The following is a 20,328-nucleotide window of genomic DNA, read 5'->3' as shown; positions in this document are numbered from 1 at the left end:
ATTTTCAGCATCCCTGTGCTATTTGCTGTGCTGAGAGAACAGGGAATGTGGCAGCCACCCAAGAATACCCCAGCCCCATATCTAGCCCTCTGACCCAAGGAAATTTAATGCTCCAGCAAAGAGCTTTCTGCTCCCAGGCAAACAGCCCTTCCTCTTGAAAATCTACCTCTGATTCTTTCAAGCAAATTGCCTCCAAAAGATGAGTACCAGCCACTTCTCTCTTTGCATCCTGCAGCTTCCTGTTGTCACGGGTGAGGGAGAGCAGCTCTGCTTTAAGAGCTCTCACTTTCAGAAAAGAAAGGTCAGAAAATGGAAAACTGAATGGATACCAAAAGAAAGGTTAATTATGGAAGTATTAAAAATATTTTTTTGTGAAATGCTTTACGAGCAGTTTTGTCTCCCATCTCTAGCACAGTTCGTACCACGGCGCCAGTTATACCTGTACTCCCTGTGCTGTCCAGACACTGGCACATATCCCTTTCTCTTAATCAAAGGAAATATTAACCCAAACATCTCTCTGTGCACATCCCTGTACCTGTCTCTGCAGGCAGGTGGTTTATATCTGCCCTTTTGAGCAGGCTGCTGTGCTCCTAACGGAGAGAGCCTGCAAATGGCATTTGCCACTACTGCCTTGCCTCAAAAGCCAAGGCCTTAGTGAACTCCCAACCTTTATTTTTAGCACTGCCCACGCTCATTAAGGTCTGTTTCTTCCCCAAGACATGACCCTGGCAACCCTCCATGAACCAGAGAAGAACCAAAGGACAAAGGACCCCATACCTGTCTGTGTTATGGTTTATGTTATGCTTGCAGACACTGTCACATTCTATTTTCAGATTAAAAATCAAGGAGATACTTTAAAACACCTTTGCCATCAAGATTTCCCAGCCTGGTTTACATTTCTATAGGCAAACCTGAAAATTAAATATAAACACTGAACAGACACACTGAGTATTTTTTTATCCAATCATCTGATTTTCTGTTACATAGAAATTCCAGGAAGCAGATAAAACATGGATGTTTGACCAGGCTGCAGCCATCAGTCAGTCAGACACACCTCTACTCCCAAACCTGGAAGAACTCCTTCCTCTGAGAGAAAACAACCCCTCGGTTAAACTTAAATGACACCCTAGCATCAAGTCTGGCATCCTACCAAAGGCAAACCACCTCTTAAATCCCTTGGATGGGAACTTCTGAACCCAACCACATTGCAAACAGCACCTGGTGTATGTACAGGTAAGATGATGCTCCCTTTACTCCAGGCTAACTCAGCCATGTCACTCATGCCTGAAGGTGATGTGTATCTGAGTGCCCCAAAGTGCTTTGCTAGTAGCTCCAAAGGCAAGTTTCCATGACTGTAGTAATTAAGACAGTAAAATATTAGAAGGAAGGCATTACATGGTGAGCAAGAATCTGAATATCCCATACAATACCCTACAAACCAATAAAGAACAATTAGTTCTGGTAACTAAGTGAATGGAAAACATGCTAGAATACTCTGAAAGAAAATGCTGGTATTGGAAGAGCATCATTTGTGTGCAAGAGCAAGAATTCCAGATCAGGCCATAATAAAATGATGAGGCAACAGCAGAGGAAGAAGCTTCATTAGGAAAACAATGGAATGAGCTCCAGGAAGCTCCCTAATGGTGAATGCAAGGCAGAATACTTTTATTGAAAAGTAATTATTTAATGTATTTTATAAGGCAAAGCTGTGCATATGAGCAATTACCCCAATAAACTGGTGAGCTGCAAGTTCACAACTCCTGCTAATCCCGTGGCAACCGATTCCTCTGGTCACACTCCTGGTCTCACCACTGGAGCTATTTTTGTCATGGAATGAGACAGATTTCCCTGCCTCACCTCAGCACTAATGGAACATCTTTTAAGTGCATTTCACATTAAGACTTTAAAACCCACTGCTTCTAAAAGCTGCCTATAGTTAAATTTTCATTATCATTAAACAAAATACAAACAGGCCTTCAGGATTGCTACCCTAATGAGAGCTCCTGCACTGTGACAAGCCAGAACCAGCTGTGTCCACCTTGCACTTGATTTTGCACCATTGTCACAGAAAAATTACCATTTTTTCTCCCCTTAAGGTTTTGCACTGCTGCTATGTCCAACAGCAGCTGCAGACACATCTTGAACAATCTTACCTCAAATATCCCAGTTGACCAGTCAGGTTTATACTAGAATCACTGGGAGCAAGGAGAGAATATCAATACTGGCCCAGTGAGAAATCCCTTGTGTTGAAAAGGAATTCCAGGATTAGCCTGAACTCAGGCTGGAATTCAACAAAAAATACTGAAATTGGAAGTCTTTTAGTCATCAGTTTCTAAAGGAAAAAATATGTGCATGCTAATCTACCAAACTCCTACTGCACGGACCACTTCTAAAAACAAGCCCCTTATTAGAGAGTGAATATGGAAAAAAAAGGTAATTGAGCTAATATGGGTTTTTAAGCACTAATAAAAAGCCTGTTCTAGAAAACTACACTTAAAAATTATTAATACAAACACTGTAAGTCTGAAGAAAGGCAATCCTGTGGAATTCTGTACCTTTTATAAAAGCAACAGCACTATTATTACAGCCTGCCTTCACCCCCCATCAAAAGTCTCAAGTCACCGTTCATTAAAAAATGCTCATTAACTCAGCTCTGCCCTGGCCAGGGGCTGGGCTACTCATGCATCTCCAGCAGAAGAGAAATGCACCAATTAATCGTGCCCACATCTACAGCGAGGTCTGTACCAGCAGCCTCATCTTCCAGAAAAACAGAACAAACCCAACAGCTGAGCATTACCACTGCCAGCCCGTGCCTGCCAGCTACTTTATGTCCTAAATTCTTTGAAATGCAGTTCCCAAAGCTCTTCACTAAGCAGGACACAGCAATGCTTTCAGCACATGGGTCTGCAAATTTCCAAGAAACAGCATCAGGTACCATCAGGTGAGGAAAACTGCCCAACATACCAGCATGTTGCCTTGTAAAGCTGCAATTAGCAAATACCTGATTTATGCACAGCTGCCCTCACATGAACCTCAACATTCTGCTTTCAGAACTAAGCTCTGACAAAGAAATCTCACGCAATGCACAGACCTGGGCACACCCTCACCCCACAGGCTGTCAGCAACGCTCACACTGGAAATAGAAACAAGAAAGGAGGGGATGCCCGGTCTGATGCCATCACCAGTCATTTGGTGAGTGAAGATTTTCTTTGTTGCTGAGTGATTTTACAATTACCAAGCCCATGGAGTCAGCAGAAGTGCTGTGGGGGAGCTCAGGTGTGTATGTGAACCTTGTCAGTCACTTCTGGCAGGAGCACAACCATGAGCAGGTCACTCTTTAGTGCAAAATTATCTTCCCTATTTATTTTCTGTAGCATCACAAGCCTCAATGTATGAACAATTTAGCTAAAAGTGGACTGTAAACCACTTGGGTTTCAAAAGCAATGAGTGCATCAGCAAACTGAGATCTCCCAATGCACATTTTGAACACAAGAGACAGATCACAGCCCGAAGAACCAAATACACAGACCTTACACAGAATCCTGGCATTTCTGAAATTTCAGCTGAACAATCAGTGTGCTACTTCAGTGATAAAGAGGAGAGACGGAGTAAGAGTTAAAAAAACCTCTAGTCTGTAAACTTACACTCCCAAGCACAAGTTGTTCTTAAAAATACCAGTACAACCATGAAAAAAAAAAATGACTGAAGTTATCAAAAAAGAATTATCAGAGCACTCTGCAGACATATTTTCAGAGGCACTAAAGAGACATCAGAAAGAAGATGGAAACTTTGAACTTTAGTAATCTGGGCTAGCTCACTAATATTTGTAGTATAAGCCCCAGGTATGTAGAGCAAGAGCTGCTGACCTCAAAAGGTTTGCATTAGACTGATCTAACTTTTATTGGTGTCTACAAGTAATTGCACGAAGGGAAGCGAAAAAGACTGAGGAAAAAGTTGTGCTGAGTAGCAAATCAGCTGGCACACTTTTAGCACAAAATCTTTTCAGCAGAGAGGCACGAATCTCACAGGAACCTCACTTGCTGCATCCTGCTGTGTTTAAAATTAACCTTTGCAGAGCCAGGAACAGAGGAGCTGCACACATGTGAACCTCTACAGCCATTTCTCAGAGCCTTTATTGACAGATGCCTTGAAGGCATAACAAAAGAAAGACTCTACATTAAACAGTTTTTCCACTGTATCCTAAATGTTTATGTCACAGCGGTACCAGAGCCAGATTTAACAGTTAACCACATCCTGCAGACAAAACATCACTCACATTTCTGAAGTCCAGTGTTCATCTGCGTGTAAGAAAGAAGCTGAAAGGAGAGGTCGCCTGGTCTTGGCAGACAGGCCAGCATGGCAGACAGGCACTAACACAACATGGGGCATTCACTCCTCTGCACACTGCAACAACAGAGAGACAATTCAAAGTTATAATACAAGGAGGAACAGAGAAAAGAAAGCGGCCAAGAGCCATCCCTGGGTGAAGGCCTGACCAAGCACAGATGCGCAACCGCTGCTCCAGTCCTGACTGCATCTCCTAACGGCAACGGAAATACTTCAAGAACTGGGTCATCTGCAGGGTTAAAACCAAAATAGCTGCCTCTCTCTCCTCTGCTGCTTGACACACAGAGAATAATCCATAGCTCTGTCCTCACATTTCAAAGGTGGTTGTTATGAATGGTAAAGAAACCACCATCACTCATTTCACTGTGTTGAAATGCACTGGTATCCACCAAGGCGACTTCTCTGGAGAAACCCTGTCAACTGCTCTTTCACACTTAACAAAAAGGCATGGCATGCATAAATTGGAGGCAAAATATGCAGCACACTGCCTTGTGGCAAGATTAAGCTGCATGCTACGGCTTGTAATTTCTGTGGTCCATTAGGCTGAAAGATGAATGGCTACAACTTCCTTCATTTCAGCAGAGACTTGCTAACCTGAGCTGCTGTGGGGCAGGTAACAGCAAGATGTGCAGAAAGGGGCTGCAGAGGTGCCACCATCTTCTTCTGTTTGGTCCAGCATTTAAGAAATCAAACCTCAAAAAGCTCTTTGTATATAAATGTGGCACAACTCCCCTCAAATCCCACCACTGCTGTGCAAAGAGGGATACCAGCAATAAGGCTAACTGGGGCTCAAAGTGTCCAATGTTAGTAGAATTATAGAGATTTAAGCTGCAACAAGATTTCTAGAGGCCATCTGGTCCAAGTCCCTGCCCAAATCCTCCTGGCTGCAGCACTTTAGAAAGTTCTGGGAAACAGGGTGACAGAACCAAGCTGGAGAAATCAGTGGATTTTTTTCTCTTTATCCAGATGTCCACAAGCTTCAGTGCTGCTATACAGAGAAAAACACCTAAGGAGCAGTTAGAAAGGCTTTGGGACTTGTTATATGAGCTCCAAAACATGGGAAGAGTTGGAGGATTCAAGACTTGTAAACTGATTTAATTTTAGTCATTGTTTCACAAACCCCAGTTAAAACAACTGAGAAAGAATTCAAAGATCAAAATGGGGCGGGGGGGAAGGAGAAAGTTCGAGCCCAGACATGAGAAGCCACATCTGCCAAAACCTCTAAGAGGCCACTTCTGCAAGAGTCTTACTGCTGAGATGGCACAAACAATGCGATGACAGCGATGTGACACTGTCAGCACTGCCACCTTCATGCTCCAGAAACCTCCAGCAGCAGATTTCTGCAGAGACTTTGAAAGACTTGAATGCAAAACCTCACCTCAGACCACCAGCACAGGTCAGACTGCCCATGGAGGGCTGGCACCAATGGAGTGAGCAGCGTGGACTCGAAGCCTTCCTGCAGCCCAGCAATTACTCACTGTGTACAGCTCATTAACTCCATGTTTATGCATTTCCTCAGCTCAACACGCAAAGGTTGATTAAACCAACAGCCAAGAAATCTCATACAAATATTAATTTATGAGAGCTTCTGCATCTTCACTGAGTGAGTGCTGTCCAAAGCTGACCGAAGTGTGGCTGAGTGAGACTGCTGGGTGCCACTGTGACTAACAAAAGTAGTTTTGGGCACTGAATGGCAGTCTGACAATCCAGGCTGTTGTCCACTCACCCTTCCCACGCAGAATAACACAGACCTGGTGCTGTGAGAAACACACACAGCACCTCACCAAGGTGCAGGGCTGACAGCACAACCACCAACAGAGCACATTTGTATCCTTCTCCCCTTAAATCCTAGGAGACAGCAACAATCTGCGCTGCTCAAAGTCCAGATATGTAAAACCTGGTAAAATAAACCTAAACCCGGATTTTCTTCCGATTCTCTGAAGGAGATGGAATTCTTGGAGTCTTTCAGAAACGATGACTGAAGACCTGTCACATCCACAACATCAAGGAATTGCTTGAGGAACTGAAAAGTTGCTCAGCCTTTATAGACGAGATTCAGTCGTGACTGTGGGTACACAACATTCAGTGAAACTTTCCAAACAGCCTGTGGGCAGCAGTTCCCCATCCCAAATCATGCCCAGCAAGACCAAAAAGACAAAACAAGAATCCAGCTCCTTTTAATCAGAAGACAAAACCACTGTGAGTTGTCAGAGCTTTACCTGAGTAAGCAACAGAAACACCCACAGTCAGCAAGAAAAAAATAATAATTCTATTTTCCTTTTTTCCTCATTTCATCAACTTCAGAAGGCTGGCACAAACAAGACCTATTTCTCAGTGAAAAGCAGACAAACAAAATTAAGAGCCTTCACTGTAGACAGAAAAACAGATCACACTATTCCCATATTCATCTGAGCATACACCTTTTACTCCAATAACGTTTGACACCAACCAAGGATTCACTTCCCATGCCTGCAGGCCCAAAGGAGCTTGGTGCCTAAAACATTATTTAATTGATGGCAAGTTTGTGTGCAGCCCTGAAAGAGCACAGCCGTGCTCTGACTGAGGGAGCAGCATTTCTGGCAGCAAGATGAGGGGAGGGTTTGCTCACCTGCTCCATCATTAACGCTCATTAGAGCCTGAACTGTGAGAAAGCCTCTTGCTGAAGTGCCCCAGCGAGGTGCACACAGCAATAAACAGGATAATGGCACATTAGGAGAGAGAACAAGTGATTAGGAGTGGTCACAGCATTCACCTCGGAATAGCCAGGCTCCTGCTACATGACAGCAGTGCTTCCTTGAAGGTCAAAACATGTATTTACAGAGGCTTTAGCTCCAGTATGGAGAGCAATGTTTTAGAGAGAGCTGTAAAGGCAAGTTGTTCCTGCAGGCAGATAATCATTTCAGGTAATGCCAAAGGTTCGTAAAAGACTGGGGTGGCAATAATAATTTTAAAGGAAATACTGGACTTAGAAGAAATAATCTGAAGCGGAAGCCTAAAATCGCTCTTTTAGCTTGATTTGCAGTAAACAAATTGGTGACATCTAGGTCACTGCTGAGCATTAGAAAAAGAAATTCAGACTTGTATAGAAGTGCTAACCGTAACTCCATAGCTGAATTTCTTATTATAATTAAAATTCTGCTTCAGTTTTCTTCTCTATGAAATCAATACCGGTTTTCATAATCGAGATCTCAGTATTTAAAAACAAATGCATTTGAAATATCTTGGCAAGCACCCCATTTATTTTTTCTAGTTAGAAATTAATTAACATTTATTCCCTTTGAGATACTCAGCACCTGACTACTACTTTCTGACCTGACTCTTCCCCAGCATGAGCTGGCATGGAGAACTCCAACTCACCAGCAGCTGAATTGAACTGAAGTCCCTGGCATGGGCTGTATTTGGGATTGAGGTGAGCACTACTGCCTGCCTCAGGATTGCAGCATCAGCCCCTCCTGCTTGGGTTTATTCCTTCTAATTAATCCAGAGTGGGAGATGAACTGAATTTGGCACATCAGGACTTCTCATCTGGCTCCATGGCGACTTGTGTGGGCACTAGCACCTGCAAAGCTCCAAGCCCTCCAAGAATGAATGCTGTGCTACTGGGGGAACTGGAATGGAGAGGGTTTTGCTGAACCAGGGTCAGTCACACTGTCATCTGAACCAGTCAGCTGCAAACTGGAGAGTGATCTCGCCAGTAGGCTGTGGCACCCAGCCATGGAGGGCTGTGAACCATGAAAACTTCAGGTTTTAAAATGCATTTTAAACAGTTTCTGTACACTGGCAAATGCAGCACAACGAGCTCTGTCTTGAAAATATATATATATAAAAAGATAAAGCATATCTCTAGAGGAAAACAATCATTAGATTGGAATAAATAAATAAATACCCCTCTTTGAAGTGATTTTAATCTAATCTGGCTGCGGGATATAATCTTAACAGCACACGTACTGCAGGATGCTCCACAAAATAGCAGGTTTAGACATGTGAACAGATTTTTTTTCTCCTAAGATTTATTAATAATTAAATCAAAGCATGTTAAGCTTAAGAGGGATTTGCAGTGCTTGGGATTTGGGGGTAATTGGCACATCTTCACAATGACTATTACCTTCAGCCTTACTTGCACATCAGGATGCTTTTTGGTTCAGGCAGCACACTGTCCCCTGTCACCACAAGGCTCACCAGGATGGAAGAACCCACTGCCCAGGGACACTCTTGCAGAACTAGGAGCCAGTTCCAGTAGAACTTATCACAATACTGCCTTTCTTGACTTAAAAATTTATCATTTTTTGAATTATATGCAACATTTAGTATTTATTGCCTCTGTGTTTCTCAGACCAGGCAGTACTTTTACAACCTAGAGTAAAATCTAGATGTAAAGCAACAACTAGGAAATTTCTAACACGATTTTATCTTCACATAAATGGACCACATAAACAGTTATTGCCAAGTTTTTAGATATGCCAGCCTCTGAAGCTCCTGAGAGGCCTTACAGGGTGAGAACACAAAGGAAACAACTCCCTACAAACCACTTCTGGCCACTGAAACATGGGAAACTGAGCTGGTTTAGAGGAAAGCAAGCTGGTAAAGTCTAAAGTTAGGTTCCTGAAAGTAAACACACATGTTTGAAATTCCATTATTAACTGTGGGCTTGTTCATAAACCCCGAGGCCAGGAGGAAGCGGGGAGCATCCACCCACACACAAAAGAAAAATCTCCAAACTATTCCAAGTTTCCAGCACCCTGGGGTCCCGAAAGCCTCTGTGTGAGGGTTGTTAAAGGCTTGTGGCTGCTATGCTTTGCTCCTCCTCTGCTCTTCAGTCCCAAGGTAGTTCCATCGAGTTCCATATCCACCGTGAAGTTCCATATCCACCGTGAAGTTCCAGAGCCATCGGCGGGACTCACGGCAACCCCCCGAGCGCACTCAGCACATGCCAAGTTCAGAACACATCAATGCTGCAGGCAACAACAAAAACTAACCCAGGCTGTGAAGTTTCTTTGGTACAAATGTCTGCAAGAGCTTGCCAGGAAACGTAATTGAATCCGGGCCAATTTTCATGCTCCGAGGGAAACTCAGTGTCTCATTTACCCCCTGGCAGGCTGCTCAACACCAAGGAGAATAATTCCTATTTCCTCTCCCAAAGTAACCTAAAATGTAGGGGTTTCAGAGACTTGTTCATGTCAACGGCACACACTGAACCCTCCTGCCAACCTCAGCATTCAATCAACTCCTTCCAGGCAGCCATGCTTTGCTTGACAATGTCTAGACCCATCCTGCAGGCTTCCTGCCTTTTTCCAGCTCTAAACTGCCCTTTATTCTTGGGCACCTACCAGAATGGCCCCTTCCCAGGACTGCTGAAGAGCCAGAGATAAATCTTAGCGTTTCCTGGAAGAAAATGACCAACTAGCACTGTATTCATCACTGGCTGGTATCACATCCTCTTAATGCTTTATAAATGGAAAAGTGCGAAACAGTGGGCAGACAAGTTGCCCTCTGAAATGGCAATAAATCACAATAGCATCGAGTGGACTTGGGGATAAATAAATGGGAAACTGAACAAAAGAAAGTGGCCTTTTGTAGCACAGAGAGTGCACTGTCAGCACCTGCCAGCACAGGACCTTTGGCTTTCTACATTCAGGTGGACCTTTTGTGGAGACCTCGTAACAGTTTCGATCAAAATAAATTTTTGCTTCTTGCCATTTAATTAACTATGATTTTGCTTGTAAACCATGTCACCTTTTAGGCTGACCTCCATTTATAATGTTACTCAGGCAACAAAATTAGCTTGCTGGGGAAGGCAGGGAGAATTTAAATGCTGCCATAGCACAGCTCTGCTCCTCTCTCTGAGCTGGGATGGCAACGCCCAACAGGGAAGAAAAGGAAGCAGCTTTGGGATAACAGCACCTAAATGGAATATTGCTCATATCACACTCCTCATGCCCAAGGGCTACTACTGAAGGCTTCTAGGTGAGCAATTTGGAACAGGATGCAGTGCACTAAAAAAAGCCAAGGAGGCGGCTCTCAGCTTCAGGTATTGCCACGTGTGACATCAGCTCCATCAAATTCACTCCTCGGATAAAGCAGCAGCCAGCTCAAGGTTATGATCTTTGAGTTTAAAAAGCCTTTTTTTAGGTCAGTCCCAAGAGATTATTTTAAAACACAGTACTACGCATCTGCCAAGGAGTAGAACAGTTGGCTTTAATTGTAAGATGGATTTTTACATAGCTTCTGACCTTTCATCTAATTGAGGCCTGAAGAAGAAAAAAAAGAGAAAAAGCTATACGTCATTTCAGTTATTAAAATCCATCAAGCTCAGACTTTAGCCTTGGGATAACCACAGCCAAAAAATTGACTTGCAAGTAATTATCACTGCTATCTGCAATAAAAGTTAATTGGACATAATTGAACTAAAGCCCTAATCTGAATGAAGCTGTTGCTGGCAAGAAGCCTGCTCCTGCCTGCACTCTGCAAATGGAACTGCTAGCAGGAAAATGGACAAACACGAGGCTGCTTTACAATCTGCCCACTGAAAATCAGAGCAGTCCTGCAAACAGCTCCTTAGCTGGGCCAAGATAAAGCCATTATGAGGGCCTGTCCTCACCAAACACACCCTTCAACTACACCCAAACAGGGCGATGGCACAGAGTTTCAAAAAACAAGTTTCAGTTTTATAGACCTCTTAATTCCAGGCACTGAAACACAAGATTCACGTCACCAGACACCGGTTTTATCAGCCCCCGAATGCTGTCAATACCAGTACAAATAATGTACTTTTTGAGCACGTAAAGATACTGACTCAAAAGGTTTTCAGTGCTGATAATTTACCACCTTCATGCAGTTCAATAGCCTTTCCTGTTGTAGGACCAGCTTCTTTCATCTCTGCAGCAGAGCAGACAATTATCTGCTTTCTGTGCTCAGCCCATGCAGGTGGCTGGGGGAAGGGAGCGTTCAACTCAATTCCTGCTGATTCGTCCATTTATATTTTGCATTTTTGTTAACTAACAGACCAGAAAGTGGTTGTCAAACCCCATGCTACTCCAGAACTTCTTTACTATTTTAATTATTAACACTCCGTCCTTCACCAAAGCATATCAAAGCACTTAACAAACATTACTGAAGCCACATAACCACTCTGACACAGGCAAAAATTGCACAGGACTCCTTTTACAGTTGGCTTCAGGTTTTTTGGCCCTATTTATGTTAGAACAGTGGTCTCCTGATGATGGACTAGTCCATGACAGGAGAGATGGAGGAAAGTATCTGGCTCACCACAGGTTCCTGACATAATTTTGGATGAAGCATTTAATCACCTGATGCCCCGGTCACTCTTTGTTTAAAGGACAGCAGTGGGTGACAGTTTTCTACCACTGGCAACTGTGAAGACAAATGAAACTGCAAAGCATTTAACACCACCTTGACTTCTCACATCAGGCTTACAAGGTCAGGGTCTGGGCAGTCTCCTGAGGACAAATGGACACAGGTCACCTTTCCCTGTCCTGAGCACCACTTGCTCACCCCTGCTCCTCTGCATCTTCACAGCTCAGAACAGAACTTCATAGATCAAGAAAGCTGCAACGAAGAACCAGTGACATCAATTCCCTTTCATGACCCAAATCAGTGGCTTACTTTACTTTGCTCAAAGCCCTCACCTCTTTTTAAGAGTATTTTTAGATTTAACTCTGTATTTTGCAACATGGCAGGAGCTGACAGACAACAGAGGTGTAAAGTAGGTCTTGCAGGCCACTCCTAAGGTGAAAGAAAGATGTAGAAAAGACAAGTCAGGACAATTGTAGGGCCTGGCCAAAGCTTCAAATGAGGATTTCTGGCTGTGCTTGAAACACAAATACTAGTGGTCAGTTGTGAGACGGATGAGATACTACTTTTACCATGGGAACATATGCAAGAAATAGGAAAATCGACCTGCCTGAAGTCAAAAGCAATTTGAATAACTTTGTATCTGCCTCCTCTCAATTTTCACTACACTAAAGCACTCTGACCTTTAATTAACTTTCTCCTTTTATATGGTAACTTCCAACTTCAATTTTTTCACGCTGTACTGGTGGGAAACAGGGATGAAGACACAGCCTGGTATGCATCTTAGCTGTGTGTCCATGGGTGTATATGACTCCATGGATATCTGGGGAGAGAGCAGAGGATGCTACAGTTAAACTACAGCAGCTAAGAGCACAGGCCAGCATTGTCATCAAAATAACTTGCCCTGGATATCAGGCTTACATTTTTATTTTCAAAATGCAAAACAGACTCCCTACCCACCGCTGTAACATTCACAAAAGATCTCATTTTCCTCAACAAGATACTGTCAGGCACAAACAAATATTCCTTCCTCCAAAGCACCCATTATCCTCGGGGCAAACTAAAACCAACTTCTTCCTACATGCTCGAGCAGCATCTCCAACATCACAGCAGCTCTGAAATACAGAACAAGACTTACAGACAGGAACGTGCCTGTTCTCATGTGAACATGAGGGAAAATTAAGGTTAGTTGAGATGACTTCCATCCAAAGGAAACCCAGAACAGCCCAGCCTCTACCAAACTACAGGATGCTGCTCACACATACCCCAGTGGAGGTACCATGCATTCCCACCAACAGACATTCTCCATCCTTTATGCAACTTCCTTCTGCCTTCAAGTGATAAGAAACCAAAATACACACTGACCCCTTTCCCATAGGGGACAGCCTGCAGTTATAACCTCAACATCCTCAGCAGGAACAGGGTTATGAGCAGCTTTCCTACGTGTTCCATGTGTGGGAGAAGCATGAGGCTATAATTCTGGGCTTTACTTCACCACACAGGACACGCAAGAACTGTGAGCTTCCTCATGCCACTCTTGGGCAGAATTCCTCCCTCTCGGCTTTCTTGCTTTCCCAGACCTGAAAAGGAAGTTTTTTTTTAGGTACAGCAAACAGCTGCCTAAGCAAAGGGGAAAGGAAACATGAAAACAGTTCCCTCTCCTGCGGCTGCTTCACAAAGATCACCATTTTCATTATCTCTTCTCACTCCACACTTACTCTGTAAAAGCCCTGAATTAAAGACTTAATCATGACTTACAGAAATCCTTGTGGCTGCACATGACAGAAGGAAGACAGTTTTTCCTTCTAAAATATTGTTAGAAGTTATGGATTACGACAGTTCCTGGGTAGGAAAGCAGCTATCTTTCCCTGTTTATTCCAAGCTGATTATTTAAAAAAAAAAATCAGAGCTAACTTTGAACAAATTTTACCTCTATTCAAGAGACAAACAACAGAGCAGACATTTGTTAGCTATTGAAAAATATGTTTTGAGTCCTGTTTTAAAAATAGATCCACTTGAAAATGAGAAATATTTGCAAATAAGATGAGGCAGAATTCATTATACTCCGTAACAAAAGAAAAACCGAACTTGTATATAAAGGAATAAAAAAAGGAAATGACTCACTTTTGGACCAGGTGTGCTGGTGGTGTGTGAACATGGGCTCACAGGGAGGATGGATTTTGGTTTGCACTGGTCATGAACATGAAGCATTCTGACCTGTACAATCACACTGACAGTTTGGTTTAGCATTTCTCTCTCTGAACACTGAATTATGGTCCCACACGTGGTGAAATTTTAACAGCCCATTTACAAAACCAGCAGTGAAAAATACATTTTTAAGATCCAAAACTGGAGATCTGTCTGATTACGCACAGCCACAGAGCTTCCTGCTGGACCACAAACTCACCAGCTCTTGGATACACATCTTATCATTTGTAAGGGCAAGATAAGACCTCCTTCTGTAGTTGGAGATACCGTGCAGCCAGCTGCAAAGATGAAAAGCATTTTAAGAACCTCAAATAGAAGCTGCAACACATGTACAAAACACCCACCAGCAGAAAATAGAAGCCATCAGGTGAATACCAAAGAGCTGGACCAGACACTTGGGGTGGTGTTTTCCTGTCAACCTTCACAACGAGGTCCTGGTGTCCTGCTGGCTTGTCCTGACACAGACCTAATGTCCTTATCAATCTCCCAGGAAACTCAAAGGCCACCTCATAACAACTCCAAAGAAGAAAGGACAAGAAATAAATTAGTTGTGAGCTACTGTAAAAAGTCTCTGCTATTCTCACTGCTTTCCTGAGAAGCATGAAAAACGGCCACCTGCACAGCTGGCAGCTCAAAACAGCCACAGGGAAAGCAACATGAGTGTGCAAGGTGCCTTCAATGCCTCTGCACACCACAAGCATCAGAGGTTTTTGTCTGAAGACCTGATAAAACACTTCAGCACAATATCACCTGACTCCTTCAGCAGCTGCCAACACGCCACCTCTACCTGAAGTTTATATTCATGAAATATTTTTTTTTTCACAGAAAGTTTTAGGATGTTTTTGTTTGCTTGTGTGCATCTTTCCTCCTCTGCACTTGCCTTTTCCCTCAAAAAAAAAAAAAAAAAAAAACCACACAAAAAACCAACACACACACAGATGAATAAATAAATTGTACAGGCAGGACACAGAGGGAGCTGAAACTGTACCACAGGCAGGGAGATTCCTTTGCATGGCTAACACAACGTGGCTGTGTAGGAGAAGAGAACAAACACTGCTGCTGCAGCCTGCACCTCAGCAGCAGACAGAGCACAAAGGTGAGCTCCTGGAAACCTATCTCCAACAGTCCTGACCTCCATGGTGCAGTTCCCACTAAAAGTATCCCCAGGTTTTAATTTCCAATTTGTCTTTCCAGCCACGGAATTGCTTCAGTCAACAAATTCAAAAAGGTAAATTTTTCTACCTTCAATTAACTGCATTAGTAGTGTTTATAACTACGTGATTGATAAATGCTCTACAGAAGCTGTAATTAATGTATTTTTTCCTTGGAACACACACCGAACCCCTTGGCGCTCAGACACTTAATGAAAAGCAATTTATCAACTTGCTTTGAACAGCTGAATCTGACTCCTTAACGCAGAGAAGTAACACACTTTGCTTTAAGCACCACCACTGCGAGGAAGGAATGAGCACGGCGACATTGCGAATGCCATCAGACACAGCTGGGATTTTGATCGGGGTGACAGCGACCAGAGCGCTCATCTCATCTCCCTGGCTATGATTCACTCTGGCTTAACTGGGATCCTTTCCTCCCGGGATGCAGTCGAGCAGGAGATTTGTGCAGATGTGCTTTTGCAGGATGGGGGATCGGGAGCGCCTCCTCAGGACACGGGACAAAGTTCCAAATTCTCCCATGCCTGGCACACACACGCCGGGAAGCAGCAGCAGCTCCGAGTGTTTCAGCCTGGACATATGTTCAGCTGCTCACAAAGCAGACAAAAATAAAGTGCTTACAGAGTGTTTGAATGCTAATTTCTCTAATTGAGAGTTGCTTTGTATAGTTGACATATGGAAAAAAAAAAAAGGGGGAAAAAGAAGCATTTAGGAGGAAAAGTTTGACATCACAGAATATTTTATGTTGGTATTAACCACTGGAGGAGATTAACCGGCCTTCAAAGCCTAAAATCTAAACTCTCATTTCTGAGTATAGGCTAGAGATTTCCAGTATAGGAACTGGTCTGTAGACCATGTGGCAGACTGAATGTAAGGATTATATATTTCCATTACACATATAAGTCTGTTTCCCATTCCTGCAGGGTCCTGCTCTCTTCCATTTGTCTTTTGATGCAGATAAAAGCTAATGCAGATTGCAACTGCTGATACAGAGAAAGGCACAAGACACAGCGAGCCTTTGGACTAAGAAAAAAAGGGACTCAGGTCCAGACTGCTCGAGCACGTCAAGAGATTGTCTTTGAAACTATAAAACTAGAAATGAAAGCACTGTGTTTTTATTTGATTTGATCAAAGAGACTAGAAAGGAGGGGGGGAAAAAAAAATCACATCTTATAGATGCAGGGTAGCATTTAACTACTTCACACACGATATGGGACCAGCTGATCCCATACAGATATGAATTTGGAGAAAAAACAAAGAGGTAAAGTCACTCCAGCTCTGCAGACACTGCCTGCACAGATCACTGCTCCAGGCTCTGCAAAGAGCAACAGGAACCTGTTTCAAAGCCAGCAAGCCACTGGAAGCACATACCCAGCCCTCACCACGGGCACAGGCTTTCAGTCTCCAGGGAAGAGCAGAGGAGTGAGCTCCTGTCAAATCACAGAAAATAGACTCTGGATCTAACTGCTGCTTGAATAAATCACTGATGACTCCCTGTTCCAGTGCTCTGACTGTAGGATAGCAGCACACTGTGGCAATCTTCCCAAGGAGGGCTTTGGACTGCAAGCTGCATAGGGACAAGACCGAAATTCGTGAACAGAGCATCTGCTCCAGAATGTGCTTGGCACCAGGAGAATGAGGCTCTGCAGAAGTACAAATGGCACTACAGGTAGCAGCCCTGAAAATCCCAAATTGCAGCATGGAAAAAACAGATACCTATCGCTGCCACATTCCCTAAGAGAACAGATTTTAAGTATCTGCTCATGGAAATTTCTAACTGCAGAAGGGGAAGCATTTAGATTGCCTCTGGGCTGAAACCATCTAGGTCTTTGCCTTTCACTAAAAATTAAGCAGAAGTCATTTTAACGAGGCAGGCAGACAACAGTCTTGCACAGGAGATCAAAAAGCTCTCCAGATGCTTATTTTAAATGAAATTCAGAAGCCAGTATAAACCAGATTTTAAACACTGAATAATCCTTACCATAATTTGCATGAGAAAAACAGGCAAAAGGTTCCATCCTAGTGCTCTGAAACTCTCCAGGAACATGTAGGGTTGGAATTTGCTCCTAGACTCTTCAGATAAAAATATGAAATATGAACAACTCCACTCTGCAATCTGATGGCTGTTAAGAATGTTTTTCCCCTGTGCTGTACACTTGGATGCTCAACACATACACACGGAGGCAACCCATGTGAAGGAGGTCTCTGACCTTCCTCACCAAGACTGTGCAAAATTATGGATTGAAAAGAGTCTAAAAATGTCAGTCCTAAATCTTAAAACTTTTTCTCCTCTTGCTACTTGCACTGAATGCCTCCTGATTGTGCAAAAGCAGAATATTCAGGCGTCAATCTAAGTAGTTTGGGTGTTACGCTGACAATGTCTCCGGAGAGGGGAAGAGAAGAGAGGACAGATTTCCAATAGCTCAGACACTTCCCTGGAAGCAAAGCTGCTACACAGAAAGGAGATAAATAAAGAGGGAAAGTAACACAGCAGAGAACTTTCACCAAGGTCATGTCAGGATGCTGAACGCTCCCCATCTGCAGGGGAAGATTTAGATGCCTGTTCCACCACACATATCCACTCCCCTGTTGGCAACAACAGCCCTCATTAAACCAAACCGGTTCTAACCATGAAAGAAAGGACATCAGGAAGATGATATTAGCTAACAAATGCAAAAGGAAAACCCAACAGAGACAGCTCTGGATGGGTGCCTTCTGCAGCAAAATACAGCCCCATGGCAAGTGCAGAGAGCCCCTGCACAACCTGGGAACGGGCAACACAGGCAAACCCAGCCAAAAGGATGGACAGCTCTGCTCTGATCAATGCTAACAGCTCCTGGCTTGCAGCACAGAGGAGATTCCATACCCATTCACTCAGAGCTGAACAAGGATCCCATCAGGAACAAGAGCTTTTAGGACTTTGCTGCTGCACATGGTGACCTACAGGTTGCAGTTTCTCCTTGCTTTGCACTCAGGGCTGTGGACATATGGCAGAACCCTGCAGACAGACCCTACCAAGAAACAACAGCCCTACCCCCCAAATATTGTATCAGTTACTGCTGTGCCCTCAATAAGAGTGTTTCTTGCTCGTTTCAGCAATCTGAAAGACACGCTGGGCAAAATTTCAAGCTATGACAAAGTGATCTTATCACTTCTGTGCAGTTCTCGCTACACAAGCCCCTGATTCAGCAGCACGTAATAAAATCTTCATTTGCATGAAAAGCACTCTCTGATCACAAAGTCTTCTGTTCGACAGCCCTCTTCTCATCCACAGTGTAAAGATGCAAGCACCACTGTCATTCTGCCTGCGACTGAGGTAGAATATTTTATTTATGTTTTATTTGGAGAGGCTCTCAATGCCTTAATGCCATCTTTTCCTAAAAAAAAACCCAGTATTTTTGAATAACACAAAAGCTGCACAGATCCCAACTATGCAAGTACTGCGAAGTTCACTCAGTATGCTCACACCTGTATTTTTAATAACCATGTCATGTGAAGGACATTTCGTATCAGCACAGGGTGACCATGAACAGTTATAAAATGCCTTTTGTATTCAACAAGTCCAGCCTTTTCCATTTTGCCTTTAGAGTGCTTGGTGTCATGACACACAGCACTCAGAGGATGTATTTCAAAGGAAAGGAAGGTGTAGCCATGCAAAGAACAATGCACTGCCCGCAACAAGATTAATCGCTGTCATGGGAAACCAATAAAACCAGTATCTTGTTATCTTTCTTTACAAAGGGACTGTTAAAGCTTAACTATATTAGGAAACTTTTTCCTTTGGACTAAACCATGAGGCTAATGTATGTGGGCATCCCACATGCCAGCATATGCGATTAATTGGCTCCCGCCTGACGCCGCAGGAGAAAGTCCAACGTTCCAGAGGCAGCCTGGAGCTTTCACACAACCAGCCTGTGCCCTCTCCTGACTACAGCTCTCTCACCAAGGCCAGCCCCAGCTCCCTGTCCCACGCCAGGTGACACCAAATCCCATTCCCACCTGTTAACCGTGTCCCACGTACGCACCCCAACATCACGCCCGGCTCCGAGCGAACTCAGCCAAAGCAGAAATACCTTTCATCACGTCAGCAGTGCGGTCCCCATTTAGAAATGCTTTCTCTCACGTTAATCCAGTGCCAAAACGTGGTGGTGTGGGCTGTGCTGATCCAGAAACGGTGCTAAGGATGCTGCTGCCTCCTGTCTATCACCGCACGCCTCATCTCGCGCATGGCCAGGCAGTGACGGCCCTGCGACAACAGGCACTTTAAATTGGGCAGCTCAGCAGCACATGTACACTGAATTTTTGAACAAGCTATTCTAAGCTGCTTTGCTAGCAATTTCTGGCCTGTGCAGTTTGAAAGCGCACGGTTCTGGCCCTCACAAAGAGCAGACCTGTAAATGACATCTTGAGGATTAAGCTGATTGAGATGCAATTTGCCTAGCAACCATTCATTAAGCAGAGTTCAGAAACAGGCCAGCAATCTATTCCACCTCCTTATCTGAGCAGTAAACAGATAACAGTCTCTACTGTGTCCTCTAAGCTCCAGTTCAGACACATTGTAAACAGATTTTTCAGAAGTTTAAACTCCTACGGTAAATCTCCGAGAACAATCCTGCTCTCCAAACACGAGGGATTCGGCTTTACCAAGTGTCTTACAAGAGAGAAACAGCTCTGGAAGGAGAGTAATGTAAATCAAATTGTGAATGCATTTGCAGTTCCTGTGCCTCCAATATTTTCTCACATCAAGCACTAAGAGCCCATCACAGTCGTTAAAAAAAAAAGTTTAAAAAAATCTTAATCACACAAGCATTTGGCATTGCTATTCTGATCACTGAAGAAAACTCAATAAAAATCTTATTCCCTTCCTTCATCTTCTGCAAAGAATCGATTGACACTTCCAAAGTCTTTGATAAAGGCTCCCCCGCTGCAGAGAAGAAAACAAAAGTCATGTCCTCCCTCCCATTAAGCATTTTTTCCTTATAAAATAAGCAAGACAACGTGAACGTCATCAGTGGAAATCAAACCAGCTATTTCAACTCGAAAATTTCAGCTGAAAAGACTAAGCTGAAATCATGATTTTGCATAATTGTTTCCCTGCAAGAAACATCTGATAATATCCCATTCTGCTCCAAAATTAAACAACAAAGATTAGCACGGATGTATTTAAGACTATATACCTGGTTTGCCTTTGGTGTACAGTTCTTCTGGGAAATCACTGTGACATACAGCATGCTATTACAATTAAATATGCAAGAAAGAAGAATTAAACTGACTATGAATAATTAATACG

General features: G+C 43.5%; 1 protein-coding gene across 4 annotated transcripts in view; it reads right to left on the bottom strand.

Moving 5' to 3' along the window:
* The window catches only part of FAM222B (family with sequence similarity 222 member B), a 36,123-nt gene that overhangs the window by 5,818 nt on the left and 9,977 nt on the right, over positions 1-20,328 (bottom strand). Inside the window, exons 1-2 of one of the 4 annotated variants that reach the window (XM_072937245.1) lie at positions 19,112-19,130; positions 4,277-4,404 (exon numbers count right to left, since the gene is read on the bottom strand). The exons of 1 other annotated variant lie outside the window; for it this stretch is intronic. In XM_072937245.1, the coding sequence (XP_072793346.1) occupies positions 4,277-4,358 (82 nt within the window). In that variant the 5' untranslated portion in view covers positions 4,359-4,404; positions 19,112-19,130. Of the gene's footprint in view, positions 1-4,276; positions 4,405-19,111; positions 19,438-20,328 lie in introns of those variants that run through there. 2 more of the 4 variants (XM_030287889.4, XM_072937246.1) reach the window with 2 other exon arrangements.

This window comes from Taeniopygia guttata, chromosome 19 (assembly GCF_048771995.1).
Source record: "Taeniopygia guttata chromosome 19, bTaeGut7.mat, whole genome shotgun sequence".
Classification (NCBI taxonomy): domain Eukaryota; kingdom Metazoa; phylum Chordata; class Aves; order Passeriformes; family Estrildidae; genus Taeniopygia; species Taeniopygia guttata.
The sequence above is the reverse complement of the archived record's forward strand: the minus strand, read 5'-3'. Positions and strand labels throughout refer to the sequence as shown.